Genomic DNA, 23,469 nt, shown 5'->3' on the forward strand with positions numbered 1-23,469 from the left:
TTGATATTGCTTTATTGATATATTGTTTGATTGAGTTTACAACAACAAGAACAACAAGATTATATTCGATTTTTTACAACAAGAATAAGAACCAAGAACAACAACGTAACAAGATTTTAAGTTGAAGATGAACAGAAACATGGTTTATGAACAGCAACATCAACAACAAAAACAACTTCATCTTCTCAAATGACCACAAGATTTTTTACAAGAATAGCAACAACAAGAAGATGAACAGAAACATATATTCGATGAACAGCAACAAGAACAGCAACAAAATTCGTTTATGAAAATTCGAAGTTTGATGATGAAATAAAAATAAAAATAAAAACAGCAACAAGAACAGCAAAAGTTCAAAATAAAATTAAAAATATAAACAGCAACAAGAAGCAACAAGGATTTACCTTCAAAACACAAGTTTGATGTTGTACAGTAGATGAAAAGAAGCAACACGAACAGCAACAAGTTTGTGAAGATGAACAGCAACAAGTTTGTGAAGATGAAGAAGATGAACAACAACACGAACACGTACAAATGAAGATGAATAACAGCAAATGAATAAAAGAGCGTTTGTGAAAATGAAGATGAACACAAGAAACGAACACAATGAAGCGTTTTTGAAGCGTTTGTGAAGATGTTGAAGAGGAACGAATTGCAAATGAAGATGAAGCGTTTTTTCAATGAAGAACAACTGTATAACGTATTTGAGAAGATATGAGAAATAAAAAGAAATGGCGGGTTTTATTTGTGCAAAGGTCATTTGCTGCGGTTCATTAGAAAACCGGAGCAATTAATCCAATTTTGCTAGGGTATTTGCTGCGGTTGTGCATAAACCGCAGCAATAAATGCATGATGCTAGGGTATTTGCTGCGGTCCTTAGGAAAACCGCAGCAATTAGAGTATTTTTTTTTTCCAATACGTTTTTCTATTTTTTGCTGCTAATACACAAAAACCGCAGCAAATATTGAGCAGCAAATACATTTTTTTCCACTAGTGAATCCTACCTTTGGATTATTTTTTAATAATCCAAACCTTGCTCTTAATTTGTTAACAAAATAAAATTTTATCTTAAAATAATTCAATTTTTGCCCTTAATTTACTATCAGCATGAGTATACTGACATCAAACTAACTCAATGGTTGATTTATTAAAAGGTAATCTAAAATTAGAATTATTTAGAGCGAATTTATAAAAGATTGTATTATTACAATCAATTTTTCCTAATAATAATATTAATATAATTAAGGCAAAATTATAAAAAACTACCCTGTTTATATCCTTTTTTAAAAAAATACAAGTTTTTGCAAAAAATTACCTTATATTAATATAAATTTTTGCAAAAAAAATACCTTTTAACGAATTTCGGTTGGTGACTCTTGACCATGGTGACACTCAGGTGACTCTTAAAATCTGTCTCCTTCCTCACTTCCTATCATTTTCCTCTTCTCCGTCAAATTCTCCACCTTTTTTAAATCACATTTCTTATTCAACTCTTACAAAACTCAGTGAAAATATTCTTAAAGAAAAAAAAACCCAATCTTTTTTTTTCTGTTCTGAAACTGGGTATATTACAAACTTAATCATAGTGATTAAAGTTTTGTAGTTTATTTTTTTTAAAAAAATAAATTTCTGGGGTTGTTTGTTGCTTACATTTGTTGTTCACCTGTCCGATTTTTATTTTTATGGAGATCATTTTGTTAATCCCTTGAAAGTCACTTCAATCCTCTTCATATTCACAAATAAAGTTGGGATTTTGAGAGGATTTTTTATATTTTTATTTGATTTTCTTGCGTTAAAAGTGGGTTTTTCTGGGATTTCGTCATTTCATTTCCCATTCAGAAATCCATCGAGTTTATTCTATTCTATTCTGTTCTATTCAGATTCTGATTTGATCGAATAAATTCTCTGATTTTTTAACGCATTTTTCCAGCTTTTTAATTTCCTTGAAAATTAATTCTACCTCAGAAATAAGAATTTTGAGATTTTAACTACTGGGTTTTGATTAAAACAAGTTTTTAGGATCTGGGTTTGTTCGAGTTTAATCAAAAATGACCTCAAAAACTGGTGGTCATGGGCTTGATAATTGGAGGGACTTTTTTAGAAACGCGAAAAACTCTGATATATTTGATATTATTGAGCACGCAATAATGGTGGCAGCAACAGATTGTCCAAAAGAGTTCCGAGTTAGGAGGGAAAGAATCGCTGAGTTGCTTTTCACGTGTTAAATTGACTCGGTGTTTAGGGTGTGAACGTGTTGAGTTGGCTGTTTCTGAGATTGATAATATTAATGATGATGATGTCAAAGTTGTTATTAAAGGGGTAATCGAAATTGTGAAATCCAAACTCTATTTCAGAAGGAAAGCGTGTGAAAGAAAGGTTCTGCAAAGAACGAACCTCATTGAAGAAGAAGGAGACAGATTTTAAGAGTCACGTGAGTGTCACGTGACATGATAGTCAACGGTCAACAAACGAAATTCGTTAAAATGGTCAACGGTCAAAAATAACAGTCAACAAATAGAATCCGTTAAAAGGTAATTTTTTGCAAAGATTTGTATCATATAAGGTAGTTTTTTGCAAAAATTTTTATATAAGGTAGTTTTTTAAAAAAATATATATCAGGTAGTTTTTTATAATTTTGTTTATCGGATTACCTTCTATCCACATTTTTATCTACAAAAACCGCAAGCCTCATAATACACACCAACAACTTAGACCACAAACTCTTCAAGAACTCAGTCTCTATTTGCAAAAATCCCAATTCTCCAATTTTTTTGCAAGAATTTGAAAAACCCACAAAAATTCGAGAATCACCCAAATTAGAAAACTATGATTTCATCTTCAATCTCAGATAGAATTTTCCATGTTGTTCCAATCTTGATGAATTCTCCTTGTTTCTCCCCCTCTCCTGGAAAAACTTCTGGGATGTTTTTATCTCAATCTTCTTCTGTTATGGTAGCTTCTTTATCTCCTTCTAAATTTAAGTTATTCTCTAGTTCAATGAACAATCCCAGAAATTTGAGCTCTTGTGATGGTCTTATCAAGCTTCAACGTCATGTATGTTCTCTCCTTCCTTGCTATCTTTATTTAATATTCCTCAATTTCGATATATTCATCATATTTGTTAGATTTTTTTGTTGCTAATTTAGGGTTTTTGCCAGCGTTAAATCTTTGTCCTGGAGTTTTATTTGTCCACGAAACTCTTCCATAAAGATAGATTTATGTTCCTTTAACCTGCAAATTTTGATGCCATTATATTAGATTACTATAAGGAGAGAGATTATTGTAAGAAGCTTGAGAATTGAGAGAGAATTCGCAAGTTAGAGTTTTCAACTTCCTTAAATTTTAAATTGGGGATGAGAATATTAGTTTGGGAATGAAAAGATAATGGTCAAAATTAGGGGTTCCAAATCAATCACAATTGTTAATCAAACAATATGTGAGTTCCACACGTGAATCGTGATACAACTAACGAAGCTTTAAAAGAAAAATGTTACTAGGTACCTTTGACAATGAAAAATTACTTTTATTAGTTATAATTTGACAATTTTTTCTTATTTTTTAAGGTTTCCCCACTATATACTACTTCCTCCTATTCACCTAATGTTTTTCATTTGACTTTTCACTATTTTTTAGGTAGTTAAATAGAACCACATGTGAAACAAAACAAGTATAGTATTTTTAAATTTTTATAGGGGTAAAGTGAGATTAGTAGGTGTAAAGATGTAAAAAAGCTAAGTTTAGTAGGGATAAATTAATAATAGTAATATATCTAAAATAGAAATGAGACATTTAAGATGACTTGACCAAATAAAATAATAAGACACTTAGAATGAATAGGAGGGAGTATTATTTTAGATTCACATTTAAAGATAACTACTTATTTAAAAGTTGGGCAATTCAATTTACAATTAATTTATACTGTAGCTACTTGTTTAGGAGAGTTGATGTAACCCATGAAGTTAGTATTAAGTATGAAGTGATCTTATGATAATTCTAGTTAATTATTAAGTACTACTTCCGTTCTTTTTTATTTTTCTCATTTACTTTTTGCACAGGTTTCAATGTAAATTTTAAACCTTAATATCTCTAGATACGAACTATAAAAAATTATAAAAATACATAATAAAAAAAATATACATTAAAACGAATTTAACGAGATCTCACGTGGATATATTTTATCTTCTAAATATATTTTAAAAACATTAATCAAATTTCTCTCTCCTTAAGTTGAAATATTTTGCACGAGAAGAGCATTAGACAATAGAGGAAGTTAGATCCATGAGCGGCAACAGACCAAAGCAAGTCAAGTATAGTAGAATTGTTGTACTAACGTTTGTAATGGGCTCGAGTATGTCTTGTATATATACTTAATCCCTAATGATATAGATGCGCCATATTAGAAGCTAAAGGCCTCTAAAATTATAAGTGAGATGTTACATTCAATATGCAATTAGACTTTCTTAAATTGCATCAAGACAAGGTTTAAGCATATGCTGGGTTTTTATAAAACTTGAACTAGCTTGTACATTCATCCATCGTGACAGATAAATAGGAATTCTAATTAAATCAAGACTTGAATCATTAAGGTCATAAAAGGGTTGTAACTTCCTCATAAGGAAGTTGTGTGATTTCTTTTGTTGTTCAAGTTCTTGAAGGGAAACAATCTTTTTTGATCTTTATAGGCCGCATGTCCATAAGCTCCTAAAGCATTGAAAATTAGTTCTTCCTTGTATGTTCATGGCTAGGTAGGTTTTTCCAAGTTGTGTTCTACTTCAAACTCTTGGAGGGAAAATTGAACTATGGTATTAGTTATGTACTTCCCTTGGAATTTGAATGCTCAAGGAGGAAAAGTAATTCAGCCCTTTGCATGTCTCATGCTTCTATTCTTCAACTTCCTCATTTGCTAACATCCTAACTTGTATAACTTTTTTTTTGCTCCCTTTTGCATTCATTGAAAGGGTAAGAAATCCCTCAAATTTTGATTTTATTTCCATCCAAGGAGACATGTTAAGTAGCAACTTCCTCCCTACAATCTTTATATAACTCCTTCATTCACATACTATTGGTAGACTTTGAAGCTCTCTTAGCTTGTTCTTTAATTTGTGGTTACAAATTACTATTAACAAACAACTATTATTACATTAATAATCGCAAACCCTAGTTTTAATACTATTCTAAGCATATATATAGGGTAGCAAAGAGGAGGCAAGTAAAAACTCATAAGATAGGTGTAGTGAAGCGTATTTAGGATAATGATAAGACCATTTTAATTCAGGATGAGTACATCAAAGATCATTGATGGAATAATTTTGATGAGCTATTTAATGGAGAACAAGGAAATTTTGTAAGGAACACACAACAATCACTCTCTCAGATAAAAATAGAGAATTCATGCGAAGAATACAATAATCAAAGATAGTTGAGGCATTGAAGAAAGTGAAGCTAAAGAGAGCGGTTGAGCCAGATGGTATACCTATTGAGGTATTGAGATGCTAAGGGGCAATTGGAGTAACTTGGCTAACTGATCTATTCACCAAGATTTGGAGGACAAACAAGATGCTCAATGACTGGAGCAGAAATACTTTACTGCCTATTTACAAGAACAAAGGGAATGTCCTAGATTCCTCTAACTGTTGAGAAATAAAACTCATGAGTCATACTATGAAGTAATCGGAAAGAATGATAGATATACGTATGAGGAGATGTACCTACATGTCTAGAACCAATTTTGATTTATGCCAGGGAGGTCTACAATGAAAGCTATTCAGTTTATGAGATAAATGATGGAGTATTATAGGGCTAGAAAAAGAGACATACGCATGTATTTTATTGACTTGGAAAAAGCATACGACAAAGTACCAAGAAAAGTACTTTTTGGTGGGGCAATAACAAAGAAGGGCATTTCTAAGACATATATTATTATAGTGCAAGATATCTATTGAGAAGTAAAGACATGTCTTGGTGCATGTTGTTTGCTGATGACATTGTTTTAGTAAATGAGACTAGAGAGGGGGTAAATGCCAAGTTAGAACGATGGAGACAATAGTTGGAGTCACTTTAGCACAAATGCAATAACGAGAGGCACGATAAAGGTAGAAGAGAAATAATCACTTCAAGTGGATGCTTGAAATACCCTGAGTCTATATTTCAGAGTAGTGAGGATATACAACAAGATGTGACCTATAGAATTAAGTGTTGGTGGCAGAAATCGAGAAAGCTACTAGAATATTATGTAATCGAGATTTGCTCTTAAAGTTCAAGGACAAGTTTTATCGAACGACCATTAGACTAGTGCTACTGTATGGAAGAAAGGATTATAGTAGAAAGATATGAGTAACAGAAATGCAATTGTTTCGATGGATGAGTGGGCATACCTTGAAGGATAAAACTCAAAACAAAAATATAAGGGTTTAAAAGTTATAAATATTGAGGAAAAGTTAAAAGAGAGTCGTTTAAGATGGTTCGGGTATGTGCAACGACATGATATTAGCCTCCGGTAAGGAAAATAGAAAGTTGGAACTACAGAGCCTTAAAAAGTGGACAAGAAAGACCGAAAATAAGTTGGACGACCTGAGTGGAAAAAGATATGAAATATCTAGACTTATAAATTGAGATGGTAAAAAATTGGAATAAATGGACAAGAAGAATCCATATCGACGAACATTGAAATTTATATATTGGTTCATGTAGTCGACCCTAATATTTCAGGATTAGGACTCTGGCATTGTTGTTGTTGTTGACACAACATAAACGTCAAAGCCTTAAGCACAAGTAGAACATATTTGTCAGGTATATGAATCAAAACAAATCACAATGAATCAACTTGAGAAATCATTGGTGACAAAGATTTAGGTTCTTCGGCCTAATGTTTATCTAAAATATTGAATGAAACTCATCCATTTAGTTGTTGAGGTGACAAAGAGTGTTAATTTCTTGTAAATGAGGCAAAAATATTAGGAAGTTCTTTTTTAAGAAATGTATGGGGCCAATATCATTACTAATTACAATTTTGTTACTAGAGCTAATAAGTCCTTGTACATTGTCCATTATGTGATGCTTCACATACTCTTCAAACATTCAAGTTAATGGTAGGGATTTCATCTTACATATGACCTTGGAGTCTTGCGTTTGTCATGAATTAAGCATTACTAGATATAAGAGTTAGCTAAGAATTTAAGGAACAAGATTAGTTATTGGATAAATGAGTTAGCTAGGAATTTAGGTAGAGATAGTTTAATATTAACCATTTGTCTTAATAATGGCACTCCTATGTTTTTGTTTGTCTAAGTGTTCTTTGCTCGCACCACTAGGAGCGTTTTGTTTGTATTCATGTCACAAGTCCAGAAAGCTACTTATTCTCAATGGAAAAATTTGCTAGCAATCAAAATTCTTCTTGAATAGGTGTCTGTTGATTTTCTAATACTATATTTGTAAATATTGTATGAGCTCAGAAGTCATACTTTGAGCAACAGAAAGGTAAGTTTTGTGACTGTCCATTATATGCGTTTGGATTCTAGTCAAAGACTTAGCTTTTGTAATGTCATGACCAAATTCAAAAGAAGATTGCTTGAAGCGTACAGAGATGGCAAGCAAGAGCAACTCACATCTAGTTTGAATTATGATCATTGCTTGTAATTGTTGAAAGTTACCACATTGAGACATTTACAGAAAAGCAAGCTAAGCTTCTCTGAGAAATGTCCATGTTTCCATGAAATGGAAAGTACACTTAACATCGGTTAAATAAGAATAGGTGTAATCATGCAAGATGAATAATACTTACTGATAAGGATCATAATTATAAGGTTTTGAGCCACTATGAGTTACATCTTTCAGAAATGCAGTGGTGATAGTTATTGGTTTTCGTAAGTACATGATTGTTAAGAAATTTGTATCCAATTAAGCTCAAATCAATTTTAGCAATAGTGGCAAAACCTTGAGTAGGACTTTTGCTGTATCTCACTGCTTCAATTATGTACCAGTTTTTGAGTTCATTTTTTCAACATTGCTAGGTCCAATATATTAGACCTTGAAGCTGTTGTTACTTCCATTTAGATAGTAATGTTGTGCCATTTGGCAACGAAAATAGTTTTATTCCTAGCATAAGAAAGTTTCCCAATTCGATTAACTTAATTTCTTAGTAAGCGTTGTCACCAAAATGATGCCTTAGTATTTACTTACAGTGAAAAACTTACCTAGGTGTACTTACTACAGTTATGGAGTTTGCAATGTGTCCGTTTTATATCTGTTTAAAAAATGGTTAATAGAGATTTGGTTGCATGTATGAATTAAGATGCACTTAAAGTTTCGTCTAGTGCTTTTCTGGTATCCTTGAATTCTAATTTAAGAGTTTCGTGTTGGATTATAATTCATTAGAATATATGAAGTATTATTCTTTTACATTTTTACATGCTCTAAATTGAAGCATTTGTAGCCTTGTAGGACATTTGATGTGGTTCCAATATAAATGTTTTTGGTCTTCATTGTTGTTTTTGTTGCTTCCATTATGATTCTTGTCATTTGGGTTAGTTTCACATTTCATCAAATGAAATGTATTACAGTTTCTTCTCTGTAATGATAGATTGTTTTTCTTGACAATCTTTGTCTTTTCTATTTTGAGATATGTTGCTCACTTGCCCTGATGATGATTCCACATTTTAGTGAAGGAAATCTTACAGTTCATGATTCCTAAGTGTTCAATTATTTTTCTAAGTTTTACTGGTGCAGTATCATGGACAATCTTAATTTCTATCCTTTGTTGTGTATGAAGGCAGAAATTTGGAATGGCATTGACATTTATGGCAGATGATCAGGGTGGTAACTCTTCTCTCACCCTAATATATGATTTCTTAGGCAGCTTATTGTTTAAGTCAAAATAACATTCTATTATTCCAATGCCATTAAATGTCTTTCACGGAGGGCGGGATTTGGGAAGGTCTGATATGCGCAACATTATCCCTGTTAATGATAACAAAGAGGTTATTCCCCTTGGTAGAAAACATCATTTGCTAATTTCACATAACCAAGAAATGCACATAATTTAATAAACCATTTTACCATAGCCCGTTATAATCCCGAAACTACATAATTATAAATTTGTGGCCCCTCCCAAAAAGATACATAATACAAAAGGTATTACTTTTTACATAAAAAGGGTTACTTTTCGGAAATAAAGTGTAAGTAGTGATCAAAAAACAGGAAAAAAAAAGTTACGAAGTAATAAAAAAAAATGTTACTTTTACTTAAAAACGTGTTACTTCTTGGCAAAAAAAGCAACTTTTGTTTGTCAAAAAGTAACACCTTTTATGTAAATGTGACACTTTTTTGGTCAGGCTTTTAGTTTTTTCTTTTCTAGTTTTTTTGGGGAAATTTATTTTGTCTGATAAGTAACAATATTTTGATACATTCGCTGTTGTTTTTTTTTTTGTTTCTTCTGAAATTTCTTTTTGGGGGAAAAAAAATTGTTTGGAAAGTAACATGTTATATGTTAAAAGTAACACTTTTTTATTTGTCTGAAATTTTTCTAAATTTTTTCTTTAAAGTAACAGTTTTTGTTGCCAAAAAGTAACATGATTCTCATATGAACTTGGTTTTAACCTGAAAATTTTCCAATGTAAACACACACACAATATATATATATATATATATATATATATATATATATATATACGCGCGCGCACACACACACACACACATATATATATATAGGGAGAAGTTCAAGTGAAAACCATCCTTATATGAGAACCGTGAGAACCATAAAAAGGTGTTACTTTTTTCAGAAAACGTGTTACTTTAGATTTGTATTTTTTTTCTGACAGTTTGTTTTTGGTAAAAAGTACCAGATTTTTTTAAAAACAAAAGTAACACAGTTTTTGTGCAAAAGTAGCACTTTTTCTGTAAAAAGGTAACACATTTTTTGGTTCTCACGGTTCGCATAGAACCGTGGTTTGCACCTGAACGCGACCCTCTATATATATATATATATATATATATATATATATATATATATATATATATATATATATATATATATATATATATATATATATATATATATATATCTTTTTCACATAACCTTTGTTTAGTATGCTAGTCTAGAGCATGTACTAGTTCCAACTTTTACAGAATGTCATGCATTTGTCTGCTTTCAGAATTCTACATTACCTCGTCACCTAAATTATTGAGATATGGATTTGTTACCTCACTTTGTTGAAGACGTTGGACAAAGGAAATGGTACTTTTTTTGCATTTAACTTGAATCATAAATAGTTAGGCCATGATTGTTGAATAAACAAGACATTGCATCTTCTACTGGTGAGGAAAGGCGAGTGAATAACTGAAATCAGCACTGTGATGCGATGTTGGATCCTCTTTATATATGTGATGTTTATTTCAACTGTTGCAGAACGTTCTAAGAAACATGGCAGTGTGAAAGATAACGAAATTGGAAAGGGCTTCATGATAGGTGCTAATGCATTACCATTTGCAACAATTTCCTGGTTGGCTTCTTCACAAGTGGCATACTCGAGCACGGGCATGGAAATAAATCCTGTTTATGAGGTTGGAGAGCTGTTTGAATTGGGGATTCAATTGTCATACGTGCTTTTGTTGTTGGCTTTGCTTGGAGTCGGGACCTTTTTCGTTATCCGTCAAGTCCTTGTTCGCCGTGAACTTGACCTGTCTGCCAAGGAATTGCAGGTCAGAATTTCTAATTTGATGCTTGTTTTTCTCTTTATCACTACTTTCAAGGAAATAACCCCTCCTCAGATGACTATCCAAACCATCATGTCCGGTTCTTAGCATATTCGTGGTAGTCGGCCGCCTAGGGCCCCCAAAAATAAGGGGCCTCAAATATTAAATGGTGTTTTTCAGGCCTGGTTCTGAGCAACTTCTTTTAAGTGATTTGTTTGTCAACTTTTTTTACATTTGAAGTAATTTTAGAGTATAATGTTGCAATATATTGTGCTTGAATTATTTTTCTTGAAGTGGAATTTTTTTTTTCTTTTGATATAATGAAGAGCCCCAATTTATTAGACATTGTAAAAATAAATAGGGCCTCTAAAATCTTTGCTCTGCCCCTGCAAACCATGAGATGTGAATTTATTATTAAAAAGCCTTTGTATGAAAAATTGTTTTAAATGGAAGACGGCCTACCTAAGCACCACATGAACTTTGTAATATTAACCTTTAACTTGTAAAAACAACTTGATGCAATTTCAGGAGCAAGTAAGAAGTGGTGATGCAAATGCAACCGAGCTCTTTGAACTTGGAGCAGTGATGCTAAGAAGAAAATTTTACCCTGCCGCGACTAAATTCTTGCTTCAAGCAATTGAGAAATGGGATGGAGATGACCAGGATCTTGCTCAGGTTTGACAAAGCATTGATTTCTTCATCCTCTATGACTGCATACTCCATAATATCGTAAACTTCACTGTATGACAATAATAACGCCATTCAAATCGATCCATGGTATTTGACATTCATGCGTTCTCCCAAACTACATTTCCGAAAATGGCTTTTTCTTTGCATATATCCGTAATATGTACAAATCGAAATATGCTAGAGTTAAGAGTTAAGACTACTTGTAGACCTTTTTAGACCACATTGCTTATGTGAATCAAAATTGGGGAAAGTTGATAAAATCTTCTTCAATTGATCAAGCAATTGGATTTACCACTTGTCTATTCCCCTCGTACTTGTGTATTCATGTATGCCTTAGTAGAGTACACTTATGTATCTTGTGGCTTTAACCATCACTTACTAACATATCCTGGGGACTTCAACCATCAGCTTAAGCTTTTGGTTGAAGCCCCAAGATACGGTGGTATACTTTATCATGCCTAAGCTTAGACCTCAGCTTCTTCTCCATACATACAGGTTTATAATGCATTGGGCGTGAGTTATGTTCGTGATGGAAAGCTCGACAAGGGTGTTACACAGTTTGAGACTGCTGTTAAGCTTCAACCAGGGTATGTGACTGCATGGAACAATCTTGGTGATGCATATGAACAGAAGAAAGATCTCAAGTCTGCTCTTAAGGCATTTGAAGAAGTGCTTCTTTTTGATCCGAACAATAGGGTGGCCCGCCCTCGAGTCGATGCACTGAGGGATCGTGTCAACATGTACAAAGGTGTTCCTGTGAAATCCAAGGACAGGTGATTGATAATGTTCGGTCATATGATGATGGAAACTAACTTGAATTTTGACATGGTAAATGAAAATGAGAACTAGTGTTGGACTTGTCTTAAGGTTTGAGATTGAGTGGTTGGGTTTGGCTCCCTTGGTTTTTTATAAGGCTTGTAAGATCTATGTTGATGTGATAATTTAAGTTGTAAGAGGAAAAGATGCAGTCTAGTCTAGTATAATGCAAAGCTGTCAAATTTAGACTCTTGCCTTTTCCCCTAATTTTCATAATTAAGTTGGGATATTTTAATCTATTGGTCTTTTCTTTTTTAATTTCTAAGGTATGTTTCTATGTGCTACTTTGGTCATTATCTCGTGGATTAAGTAAAACAACTTGTATGCACTTTTTTATTTGTTTTAGTGTTGTTTATCAATATTTTATTCTTGCTTTATTAATGTGTTTTAGAAACTTTAGTTATGCTTAATTAGAGATAGCAAGAATTGAAACTGAAATTAAAATTGAAATTTTTGAAAAATACGAATATAGTTAAAATTGTGATAGAGAGAGCACAAGGTAAGGTCATATGCTTTAGATCTCCTAAAGCTTTGCCCGAGTGGAAGTCCATATAGGAATTAATTCAATGGCATTAGAGTAATAGAATATCGTTGCTACTTATTGGTATACAAGTGTTCATTAGTACTTTGTTTACTTGGTTTTGGTGGGTATCGATTTGTGTTGTTTTATAGATAATGGATGAAAATCAATCATATTGTCCTTTCCAATGAGTTTCATAACCACAAGATAATTTTGTCAGTGAGTTGGCAAAATACTTTGGATGTAGATGAAGAAGGATTTATTGTTGTTGATGGTACTTATTACGCCATTGCTCAAAACAAAAAGGGAAGAAAAACAATTTTTGGGGCATGGGAATATTTAAGAATAGTGGAAGAAAATGGTTTGACTAGAGCAGTTTGCAAGCATTGTAATGAAAATCTAGCAACTAGTGTTAATAGTGGAACTTCTCATCTCTTGAAACACGCAAAAAAAAAAGTTTGTCCAAGAAGATATTTGAATCTTGCACATGGTCAAACAACACTATGAGTGAAGAAGGAATTTGATGGGTTAAGTACTTTGAAATTCAGTGGCAAAATCTCAAAGAGTTTGACCAAGAGTTTTCGAGGAAGGAATTAATAAATATGGTTATTATGCATCACGTTCTACAGAATGTGCATAGATGAATTTGTTTAATCTAAGAGAAAATAGGTTAGAAAGTGAATAGGTGAGATGTGGATTTCTATGTAAAGGATGACAAACCATTGCCATGATAATTTGGATATCCTTTATTGGTGGAAAGTAAATACAAAGTATCCGACTTTGTAACAGATTGCTAGAGATATTCTTTCCATCCCTATTTCTTCCGTTACTTCGAAAAGTGCTTTTAGTACTAGGGCGAGAGTTATCAGTCATCATCATTTGAGACTTCACTCTCAAATTGTGGAAGGATCAATGTGTTTGTAAAATTAAATGATGGAAGACATAAAAAGTAAAATTGTAAAATTGATTAATTTAGGATTGTATTATTATTAAATGTTACATACTTACACTGAAAAACCTTTTCAATTAATGGTTGCTTATTTTAATAACTTTGTTTTTTTTTTTAAATCTCGGTTTAAGGTACTTCGAAAAATGCTTAAGTTTGTTCTCCATAATTGATGATTATGATGTTGAAGAAAAAAAAAATATTGATGCCATTCAACTAGTATGTTTTCACTTTTAAAGAGTTTTATTTTAGTGTATTTTTTCTTCAATGTTAAACTAACCTTTTATAATTATTTGAAATTTTTTATAGGTACTTGATGAAGTTGATGAACATTGACTGTAAATTAATGGACTATGAAGTATGTATCTCTTCTGTATTGTTAAGTTTTAATTATGTATTGTTTAAATTTATGTCGAATACTGTAAATTTGGTTGTATTTTATTTCTATGGATGCGGATAAGTGTTTGTATTTGAATTTTATGGACTCGAGCAAGAGTTTGTGTTTGAATTAAGCTTATATGGTGCTATGTATGTAAAATTAGTAGTAAAAAATTGCAAAAATGGACTAACAAGAGTCCGAATAAATTAAAAGTACAAGAGTTACAAAACTCATAAGTTAGGAGACCCATTTTGAATCCACTAAGGACCCTTGACCCACTACACTCAATTGGTCTGGGTATGGATTTGAAAATTCCAAATCCTTAGGGTTCGAGTCCATAAAAATCAAATGGGTCTGGGTCCAAGTCGAGCCAAACTCGACTTAGAGCCAAACCACGACCATCCCTAGGCGTCACATAGCGCGATGGGACATAGACTGCAATTCATAACGCATAGTGCATTCATAGACGAGGTAGGTGCACAGTGCACCTATTATGGATTACATGTTGTGACTCTCGTCCATCATATGTTGATGGATGACACCACAAGGTGCTATTGATGCAACCTAGTACGCTTTAGTCACACCTACGACGACTCACTTTGTAAGTGTTGCTTAATATTTCAATTTTTTTGTATAATAATGCTATCATTTTTGTATAATAATGTTATCATTTTGAAGTATTTTTCTATAATTTAATCTTGTTTCAGGCATAAGGAGTGACATTCGTCTACCGCTCCGGTCAGAAGCAACCAATAAGGGAAAATCGCATAGGGCATTTTAGCCTCATGGATCCACAATTTGAGCACTTCATTATGAACATCAAGGTGCTAGTCCAACAGACTTTTGAACCTTTCGAAGAGGGGCAAAGTTCGTTGCCAACTACATACAATCATGTGCACGAGCTGGACTTGTCACATTCAAACATACTAGGCCATCTCAACTAGATATGGTAGATGAGGGAGATGAGCATTAGGACATTGTAAATATTCAGATCGTTCTATAAACTTCAATTGTTTATATTGCACTATTTGTACATATTTTGTCAAACTCTAATTAGACTATTACACTATTTTTATAGAAGTATATGGGTAATTGTTTTTTGTGCTCAAATAAAAGTCATTAATGCTCAAATCGTCCGGCAATGAAACATGCTCTAAAGTTATCTTGGTTATAAAAGTAGATTAATTGAAAACTCATCAAAACCAAAATCATTGAAATATAGGAAAGTATTGTCGAAGATTCGACAATTACTTCATTGCTATTCAACATGAGTTTCGAACTACAAGATTCATTCATAAAAAAAGACCATATTATAGAACATTTTATTTCTCCAAAAAACCTAATACAATTTCTGACATTACTATTTGAATTTCCTCACAATTTTCTCTGTTTCCTCACTCTTGTGTATATTCAAGACTTCATTCAATTGCTTCTTCAGGGCATCTATCTCGGTTTGAAGCTTTTCTTTTTCTTCATCGAGCTTCATGATAATATTCTTTTGTCATTTTATGCCCTCTAAACGTACCTACCGAAAGTAACTACAACCATATACTTCATCATCGTAGAATGGACATGCAACAAAACGGAAACCTGAATCAAGTTGTTCCAATCTCGATGATATTCTACTTCGAAGTCAAATTGGCACTTCTCATGAACAATATCAATATGTGACATCTACGCATAAAGATCATCAAAACTAATTAATTAAAGTAAATAGATCAGTCAAATAATAAATAAAGAATTATATTGAATTAAATAATTAAATACAATTAAATTACATAACTTAATTAAATATGTATAATAATAAATTAATTCATAAATAAAGGAGTTAAGCTTATATACCACGTCCACAACTAAGCTTGTGATCACCCCACGTGATTGTGTAGAATTGTTAAAAGAAATAAGACTGTGAATGGATTGAAAGTGAGCATTATGAAATGTTTTAATATATCATTTGCTCGTTGTTAGAGCAATTACAACAATTTAAAAATAAAAAAAGGAAAAATAGTCAAGTCTTCGTTCACCGTAATAAAAGACTTGACTTATTTTGAATGTTTTTTGTTCGTTGTTAGTAACAATGGACAAAACCGAATCTGAACAAGACTATTTCTTTGAGAACTTATTTTCAGAATTTTTGTAGAAAATGGGTTTGATTTTTTTTTAAAAAACTTTTTTTTGAATTGCTAGAGATAATATATGACATTGTCCAATCTAACCATGTCACATGTTCAATGTGCAATTGTGCATCAACGAATACCGAAAATTGAAATAAATAAGATAAATTATCAAAAATTGCACGAAATAAGATAAGTTTCAACTTAATTTCAAAAATAAGCGTGTAATTCCCAAACCTATGGTTTGGGGACGGGTGAAAAAAGCAAAGGAGTTGTTCGCAGTTAGTAACTGCGAACAGGTGTTGACTTGTTTGACCCTAACTGCGAACATGCATCGCCCATAATTACGACAGCAGCTCCCTTCTTTCCCATTTTCCCCAATTTTAAAACCCTAGCTTAAACAACTCGACATTCCCCTTACAAAAATCACTATTAGACTAGCTTTAATCCAACAATTCTTACATTCCTCTTTCAATTTGACACTTCAAATTTAGTCTGGGATACTCTAACTTACGCAAAGGTAAACTTTTATGCATTTTTTTTGAGTATATATATATATATATATATATATATATATATATATATATATATATATATATATATATATATATATATATATATATATATATATATATATATATATATATATATCGTTTTTTAGGGTTTTGATGAAGTTTGGTTATTTTCTCAAATGTAGGTTACTAGTTCTAAAATCAACACTCTTCTTAATCATCCATAACTGTTCAAGGTAATGTTTAATTGTTTTCATAACTTTATGTTGTTTTTTGAAGTATTGTTGTTGATGAATATATTGAATTGGTTGAATTTGATGTACATTATATATTATTAGAAATTTTGATGTTGTTATTAGAAATATCATTTATGAACTTATTAATTGATTTATTATTTGAATTTTATGTACATTATATATTATTAGAAATTTTGATGTTGTTATTAATTGATTTATTAGTTGAATTTTATGTGCATTATATATGTATGAACTTAGTTACATTATGGACTTTATTAATTCATAGACCAAAAAGATTATAATCAAATGAATATAATGTACTTGTATGGGCATGAAGTTGATGATGATGTTGATTTTGTTTGTATTCATGTACCACTTACAATCATTGCTCCTAAACCTTATGCCCTATGTCCACCTTTAGATGAGTATGTGGAGGACAACTCTTGGAGGACGTGGGCTTGTGATACCACTTACACCGAAGAAGGGGAGTTGGAGAAGGGTGTGATGTTTGATAGTAAGGAAGCGTTGTTGGAAGCTATTAGAGTGTATCATATTCGTAGAAATGTGGAGTATAGAACAGAGGCCTCAAACCAAACTGTTCTTACCTTGAAGTGTAAGCGGGGCTGTTCGTGGAGACTTAGGGCTACGCTCGATTGATATTCATCTTCATGGTGTATTGTTACGTACAAGGGTAAGCATGGGTCTTATGTTTTCGTGGTGTGCTAAGCAACAAGCCTTGTTGTCCATATATGGAACTTGGGAAGGTTCTCACTCACTTCTTCCACGCTTTTTAAAAGCTTTGCAACATTCTAACCCGAGCCTAGTAGTTGAGTGGTCTTTTAAGGAAGACCATGGCGGGGGTGTATATGTGCAACCTAATATTAGAACCTTCCAACGTGTCTTTTGGGCTTTTAAACCTTGCATTGAGGGCTTCAATCACTGTAAACCTTTTATTGCCATTGACGGCACACACTTGTATGGTAAGTATCGTCATACCTTATTGACTGCCATTACTCAAGATGATGATAAGGGAATCTTTCCATTGGCGTTTTCCTTGGTTGAAAAGGAGTGTATAGGTGCATGGTCTTGGTTCATGGCTTGTATTCATGAGCATGTCACACAGAGGATGGGTTTATGCGTTATTTCTGATAGACACGCGGGTATTTTAGCAACTATGGAAGAGCCGGAGTGGCAACCACCTAATGCCTATCATAGGTTTTGCTTACGTCACTTGCTTAGCAACTTTAATCGTCCTATGAGTATGTTCAGCTGAAGAAGTTGTTTGGTGTCACCGCATCTTGGGAGAGCGCCCTCCAGTGGATGTCATTAGGGGGAGCGGTTTGCGGTGTACATGGTTGGTTCAGACCTTCTCACATCTCTCCGAAGGTGCTGCTGAGGGCACCAATTCGAGCTACGCTAAGGCGTACCTCTTATATTTGATAGAAGTTGTCTTGTTTGCTGATAAAACAAGCAACCAAGTTCAGCTCATATATTTGACATTTCTTGACGACCCCTGAGAGCGCATTGTCGAGTATATATAGCTGGGGCTCCGCAGCCCTAAGATACATGTACAAGAGGTTATGTGGTGCTGCCCAGAAGAACATCAAGGAGATTCCAGGATCATTAGCCATATTACAGGTAATAACAATAACATTTAATTCTAATTTACATTTGGTGAATTACATACTAATTACATTTGCAAATCGTTAGCTGTGGGCGAGGGAGCATATTCTTATCGGCCAACCTTACATAAGCGTTGGTCGTGATGAAGTTGGTCCTCTGCAACAACCTCCACCAGATGTTGCATATGGATCACGGTGCAATTTTGCACGCCGAACGTGTAAATACACCAGGACCGGTCTAGGATTCTACCGGGATCAGTTAGACCTACTACGACACAACCAGGTAGATATTTCAGTACTCATTAACATTACTGCAATTTAATTAACACATCATTTACATTTTCATAATATTTATTATAGTTTTTGTGGGACCCGTACCCTGCCGAAGCCTACGCAGCTGTGCCCCAGCACTCGGGGATTCAGTCAGGTGCGTGGAAGGCTTCTGCGCCACTCATATGTTTCGACATTGTCGAAGTACATCTACCGGAGCGCGTACTGCGCCAATATGGGTTGGTACAGGGCATTCCACCGCCTTGCGACACTAAACCCGAGTTGCACCTGATTTGGCGCAAGAATCAGGGTACGACGAACTGGACGGAGATCAACGAGCGCCACATCGCTCATTGGGATCATAAACTTGAGCTGCTAGCCCAAGGTGCGCCGATCGATGTTGTTGGCACACCTACTACACCTGACTACATGCCGTGGTTCCTCTCCATCACTCGCTGATGGATGACACCACATGGCCTCATCACAGCGTCACATTATGCTCCTGCTGCGCCTACGATGAAGCAATTTGTAAGTCTTCATTTGCATTTAAATGATTAAGTTGCCGATTACATAATATAATATTACATTAACTAAATATTAATTCCAGGCACAAGGTGCGGCAGCCGTGATGCGGTATAGCCACGAGGAGCCGGTGAGGGAGATTGCGCAAGGCATGCTCGTCGCCACCCAGTTCAAGCACTTCATACCGGAAGTCGCTGCGGAGTCATCACTGGCTACCGCCGATGCGCACGTCTCATCTCCTGCTTATGACTTTTATTTGGAGGAGATGGACCTTTCATACCCTGTTGACGTTGCGGGGACCTCGCAGGCTGGGCCATCCCAGCCATCACAGTACCAGTCCCCTCCTCTATCAGAGCGACGCACGAACGCCTCTTACTACCGTAGGAGGCGTAGGAGACCAACTCAGTTGGATAGAGTAGATGAGGGTGATGAGTGTTAGCGTTAGGTTTTTGTGTATTTGGATTGACTATATATATATATATTATATATGTATATATATATATATATATATATATATATATATATATATATATATATATATATATATATATATATATATATGTTTATTTAGTTGTATATTTCAAACATTTGTATATATTTAGTTGTATATATATGTTTATTTAGTTTATCATAATCTCCAAGCTTTGACTTACGAATGCTTAGACTTTTGGTGATGAATCATCCCGCCTGAAACATACATTGACTTGTAATAACTCAATGATTAGGGGAAGTAGTTGGTCAAAAAAAGTCAAAGGAGTTGTTCTCAAACAAGTCAACACCTGTTCGCAGTTACTAACTGCGAACAACTATTTTGCTTTTTTCACCTGTTCGCAATTAACTGCGAACAGCCTCAAATCACTGGTTTGAAAATTATACGCTTATTTTTGAAAATAAGTTGAAACTTATCTTATTTCGTGTATTTTTTTTTGATAATTTATCTTATTTATTTCAATTTTTCACGAATACCCAAATTATTATCCAAAACCATGAGTTGAAATTGGGTCGGATCTTTATATCATCCCACAAAAGTCCTCTTCTTCAGTCTTCACTTCCATATCCACCATTTTTTTCGTCACTCTTGACTTACCTCCTTTTCAATGGAACCCAGTAAGATCTGTCTCTCATTTTTCTTCCAGTTTTTCTCCATTTTTCAAATCAATTCTTAATTATTAATCACAAATAATTTCCTTTTCTTCCCCCAAATTTGTATGTTTGTTTTGCAGGAATGATCCAAGCTCTAGTATTTTTATCTCTTCTTTTTGTTTCCTCGATCTGTCAAGCTTCGATGTTTCATCCTGTTTCAGATTCGCACAGATCTGCTGCGGGTCAAGTTTTTAAGCCAATTGATGGATCATTCAAAAGGTATCCATAATCCCTTCTTAAACCCTGATTTTGATTAATTTGGTTTCATTTTGAAATGTTGTTTTTTATGTTGTTATATGAAATGTGTTCAAGTTTATGGTAATGAGCAAGTATGGTTGATCTGTAAGTTTGTCAATTTTTTGATCCGGCGTGTTCATCGGGTTAGAAAATTGAAAAACATAGATCAATGTTTGAACTTGACATGATTTTGTTTGCGAGGAATGTGAAGGAGATGGAGTACATTTCCAATGCAAAATATAATTATTGAACTTTTAGTTTTTTTTTTTTTGAAAAATATTAAGTTACCTCAGAGAATATGGATGGTTGAGATAATGTTATTACAGTAACAGCGAGATTACATTTCCCCATTGTCACTATAGCGGCTCCGCTTAGGTGGGTAGGGGTCGATTTGTAATGATGGGGAGGCCTGTAATAATGCTAATCTGAAAAAAAGTTGCTTTCTTTTTTGTGTGTGTGTGTGTGTGGAAGAGAGGGGGGGGGGGGGGGGGGGGGGGTGGTGGTGGTGGTGGTGGTGGTTTGGGGGGTAGTTCAGAGATTAAAGCTAAAGTTCAGGATATCTGTACTATGTCTTCCTTCTTTTTGTAGTATTTTAGTTAACCAACTGATTATGTTTGGTAATCTCCCCTCAATTAGATTACGGTTTGCTACTAACTTTGATTGAAGTTTGATTTTGATGAATGATTATTGTGGGGATTTGTAATGCTAGTAACTGTAATGTAATGTATAAAATTGCTAAGAAATACTACCTAATAGCTTGAATTGGATAAGTATGTGCTTTTGCTAGCGCTACCTGATGTGAATTTTCATTCTCCAAACCCTTTAATGATTCTGCATTAGTGCCATTAGCTGAGCTACTGAGTATTGAGATGTTTTAGTTAACCCACTTTTTGTGTGTGTTTATTTTCTTTTTTGTTTGTAGTATATTTACTTGGATGTTTTGTTATTGAATATGTTATGACTTGAATTTACTTATGGATAGCCTTGAAGACACATATCAGGCTTTACGAACTTTTGAGATCCTTGGAATTGGAAAAGATCTTGATATAAGTACCTCAACATGCACATTGATTTCAGAGACATTGAAGTCTACATCTGCTAGTTTGAAGGATGTCAGTTTTGCATTGAAATCAAACCAAATTCTAAAATGCAAGGTTGATGGAGAGGATTTTAAGGTAATTATTCCTCAAGAATTTCTTAATTTTTACAAAATAAATTTGATAAGGGTTTTGGTTGTACATTGTTTTCTTTGTAGGAAGAATCTGAATTGGACTATATTTGAGGTTTTTTGACATATTCCTTTTTTTTATCCTTATTATTCCCATTTTGTCTAGGCTGTCAGTTCGAGACTGCAAGCTGCAATCACTAAAGCAAACTCACTGCTTGACTTCTACTACTCGGTTGGAAGCTTGATGCTACTTAAGGTACTTTATAAAGTTTCCTATATTATTATAAATGTTGATTAAAGGTCACCTTCGAAAGAGGATTTTCCATGGTAATGTAGAGTATGCAACCTTACATGTGCAATTACTAAGAGGTTCTTTTCCAACTGATCTTTGTTCTAAAAAGGTAGTATGGTTGTGTGGTACTTCACAAGAAGAATGAAGACATAGTTATTGAGCCATTTTGACATTGTCAGGTTTTTAAGCTAAGAAAAATCAATTTTTAAACTTCCACTGCAAGTAGATGATTATTTTCCATTTTCATTTTATGTTTATGTAGTCTTTCACTATATTTTTCTGACTCTTGACACAGTTGAACATAAAATTGAATCACGTAACATTTTTTTTTAACTTCTGATTTTCACTATTCTATGGTCTATGCCATGCAGCATTAATAAATTTAGCATAGCATTGCTGTTTGATGCATTTTTATTAAACTTTGTCAGGATCAGGCTTCTCATTTGAATATCCAGCTTGAAAACGCTGAACAAGTTTTTCGTTCTATTAAGGTTTGTTTAGTTTTTGTCATGCATTTTCTTGGCGTATCTTAGCTATTTGACTTTTGCCCCCGTTGCCTTGTAATTCAAGTTGATGTTGTAGCGCATGTTGATATATTTTATGTAGGCTCTTGGTCAAAGTGATGGAAGATGGCGATACAATTCTAACAAAACCGAGTCCAGTACCCATGCTGCCGGTAATCTTCCTCTCTCTGAATTGATCTTCATTTTGATGTTGGTTTTTTGTAGTACATCCTCTCGTGTTTTAATCCCTAGCTAGTGCTAGCATCAATTTTTGGAGATGAGGGGTGCATCTTGATGTGCAATTCTATCATTTGTCAATGTCTTTTATAACTTCTGTGCTTTTATGCGTTTTTTCATGACCTTTTTATTGACGGTGTTCTATCAATGAGCTATTGACTATTTCATACATATTGTTGACTTTTGCAGGAATTGCTTTTCAAACTCTTGCTGCAATTGTGCCATTAGCATCAGCTGAGATTGATCAATCATTGGTAGGTCTATCCTTTTCTAGTCCAACTCATCCTTCAAATTAAATTATTTGGTATACATGTGTGATTAAGATGCATGTGCTATTTTAGCCTCCTTGTTGATTGTAACGTGGTGCCTATGTAAACTATTTGGTTTACATGTGTTATATAGATAAAAGATTGTAGCATTATGTTGCCCCAATGCTACTAAAGTGGCTCCCACTTAGGTGGGGTATGGGAATCATATGCACACAACCTTACTCTTTTAATAACAATTGACCTTTGATTGTAAATACTAAACACTATTTGTTGCTTCACATAAATAAGAAACACATGTCATTCT

General features: G+C 33.6%; 2 protein-coding genes across 13 annotated transcripts in view; both read left to right on the forward strand.

Annotated features, from left to right (window-relative positions):
* Positions 1-1,418: 1,418 nt before the first annotated feature.
* Positions 1,419-12,572, forward strand: LOC130811416 (tetratricopeptide repeat domain-containing protein PYG7, chloroplastic). 12 transcript variants are annotated; one of them, XM_057677724.1, is made up of 6 exons: positions 1,419-2,531; positions 2,994-3,054; positions 8,768-8,814; positions 10,403-10,695; positions 11,218-11,364; positions 11,875-12,572. In XM_057677724.1, exons 2-6 carry the CDS (start codon positions 3,029-3,031, stop codon positions 12,154-12,156), a joined length of 795 nt encoding a protein of 264 aa, XP_057533707.1. In that variant the 5' UTR covers positions 1,419-2,531; positions 2,994-3,028; the 3' UTR covers positions 12,157-12,572. The 12 variants fall into 12 exon arrangements, with proteins under 12 accessions (XP_057533707.1, XP_057533709.1, XP_057533705.1 ...); XM_057677726.1 differs by having other exon boundaries at positions 8,768-8,811; XM_057677722.1 differs by having other exon boundaries at positions 8,772-8,814.
* A 7,729-nt stretch (positions 12,573-20,301) lies between these two features.
* The window catches only part of LOC130810293 (dolichyl-diphosphooligosaccharide--protein glycosyltransferase subunit 2), a 13,994-nt gene continuing 10,826 nt past the window's right edge, over positions 20,302-23,469 (forward strand). Inside the window, exons 1-7 of the mRNA XM_057676296.1 lie at positions 20,302-20,423; positions 20,540-20,678; positions 21,679-21,871; positions 22,031-22,120; positions 22,585-22,647; positions 22,763-22,832; positions 23,086-23,150. Of these exons, the coding sequence (XP_057532279.1) occupies positions 20,414-20,423; positions 20,540-20,678; positions 21,679-21,871; positions 22,031-22,120; positions 22,585-22,647; positions 22,763-22,832; positions 23,086-23,150 (630 nt within the window). The 5' untranslated portion in view covers positions 20,302-20,413. The remainder of the gene's footprint in view (positions 20,424-20,539; positions 20,679-21,678; positions 21,872-22,030; positions 22,121-22,584; positions 22,648-22,762; positions 22,833-23,085; positions 23,151-23,469) is intronic.

The sequence above is a fragment of the Amaranthus tricolor genome, chromosome 4, assembly GCF_026212465.1.
Source record: "Amaranthus tricolor cultivar Red isolate AtriRed21 chromosome 4, ASM2621246v1, whole genome shotgun sequence".
Classification (NCBI taxonomy): domain Eukaryota; kingdom Viridiplantae; phylum Streptophyta; class Magnoliopsida; order Caryophyllales; family Amaranthaceae; genus Amaranthus; species Amaranthus tricolor.

Bases quoted from the DNA above. Each gene is read 5' to 3' on its own strand.
- LOC130811416 (XM_057677720.1), top strand. From the start codon at position 2,827: ATGATTTCATCTTCAATCTCAGATAGAATTTTCCATGTTGTTCCAATC. The intron at 8,815-10,402 runs GTAACTCTTCTC...CAACTGTTGCAG, and splicing joins TATGGCAGATGATCAGGGTG to AACGTTCTAAGAAACATGGC. The intron at 10,696-11,217 runs GTCAGAATTTCT...ATGCAATTTCAG, and splicing joins TGTCTGCCAAGGAATTGCAG to GAGCAAGTAAGAAGTGGTGA.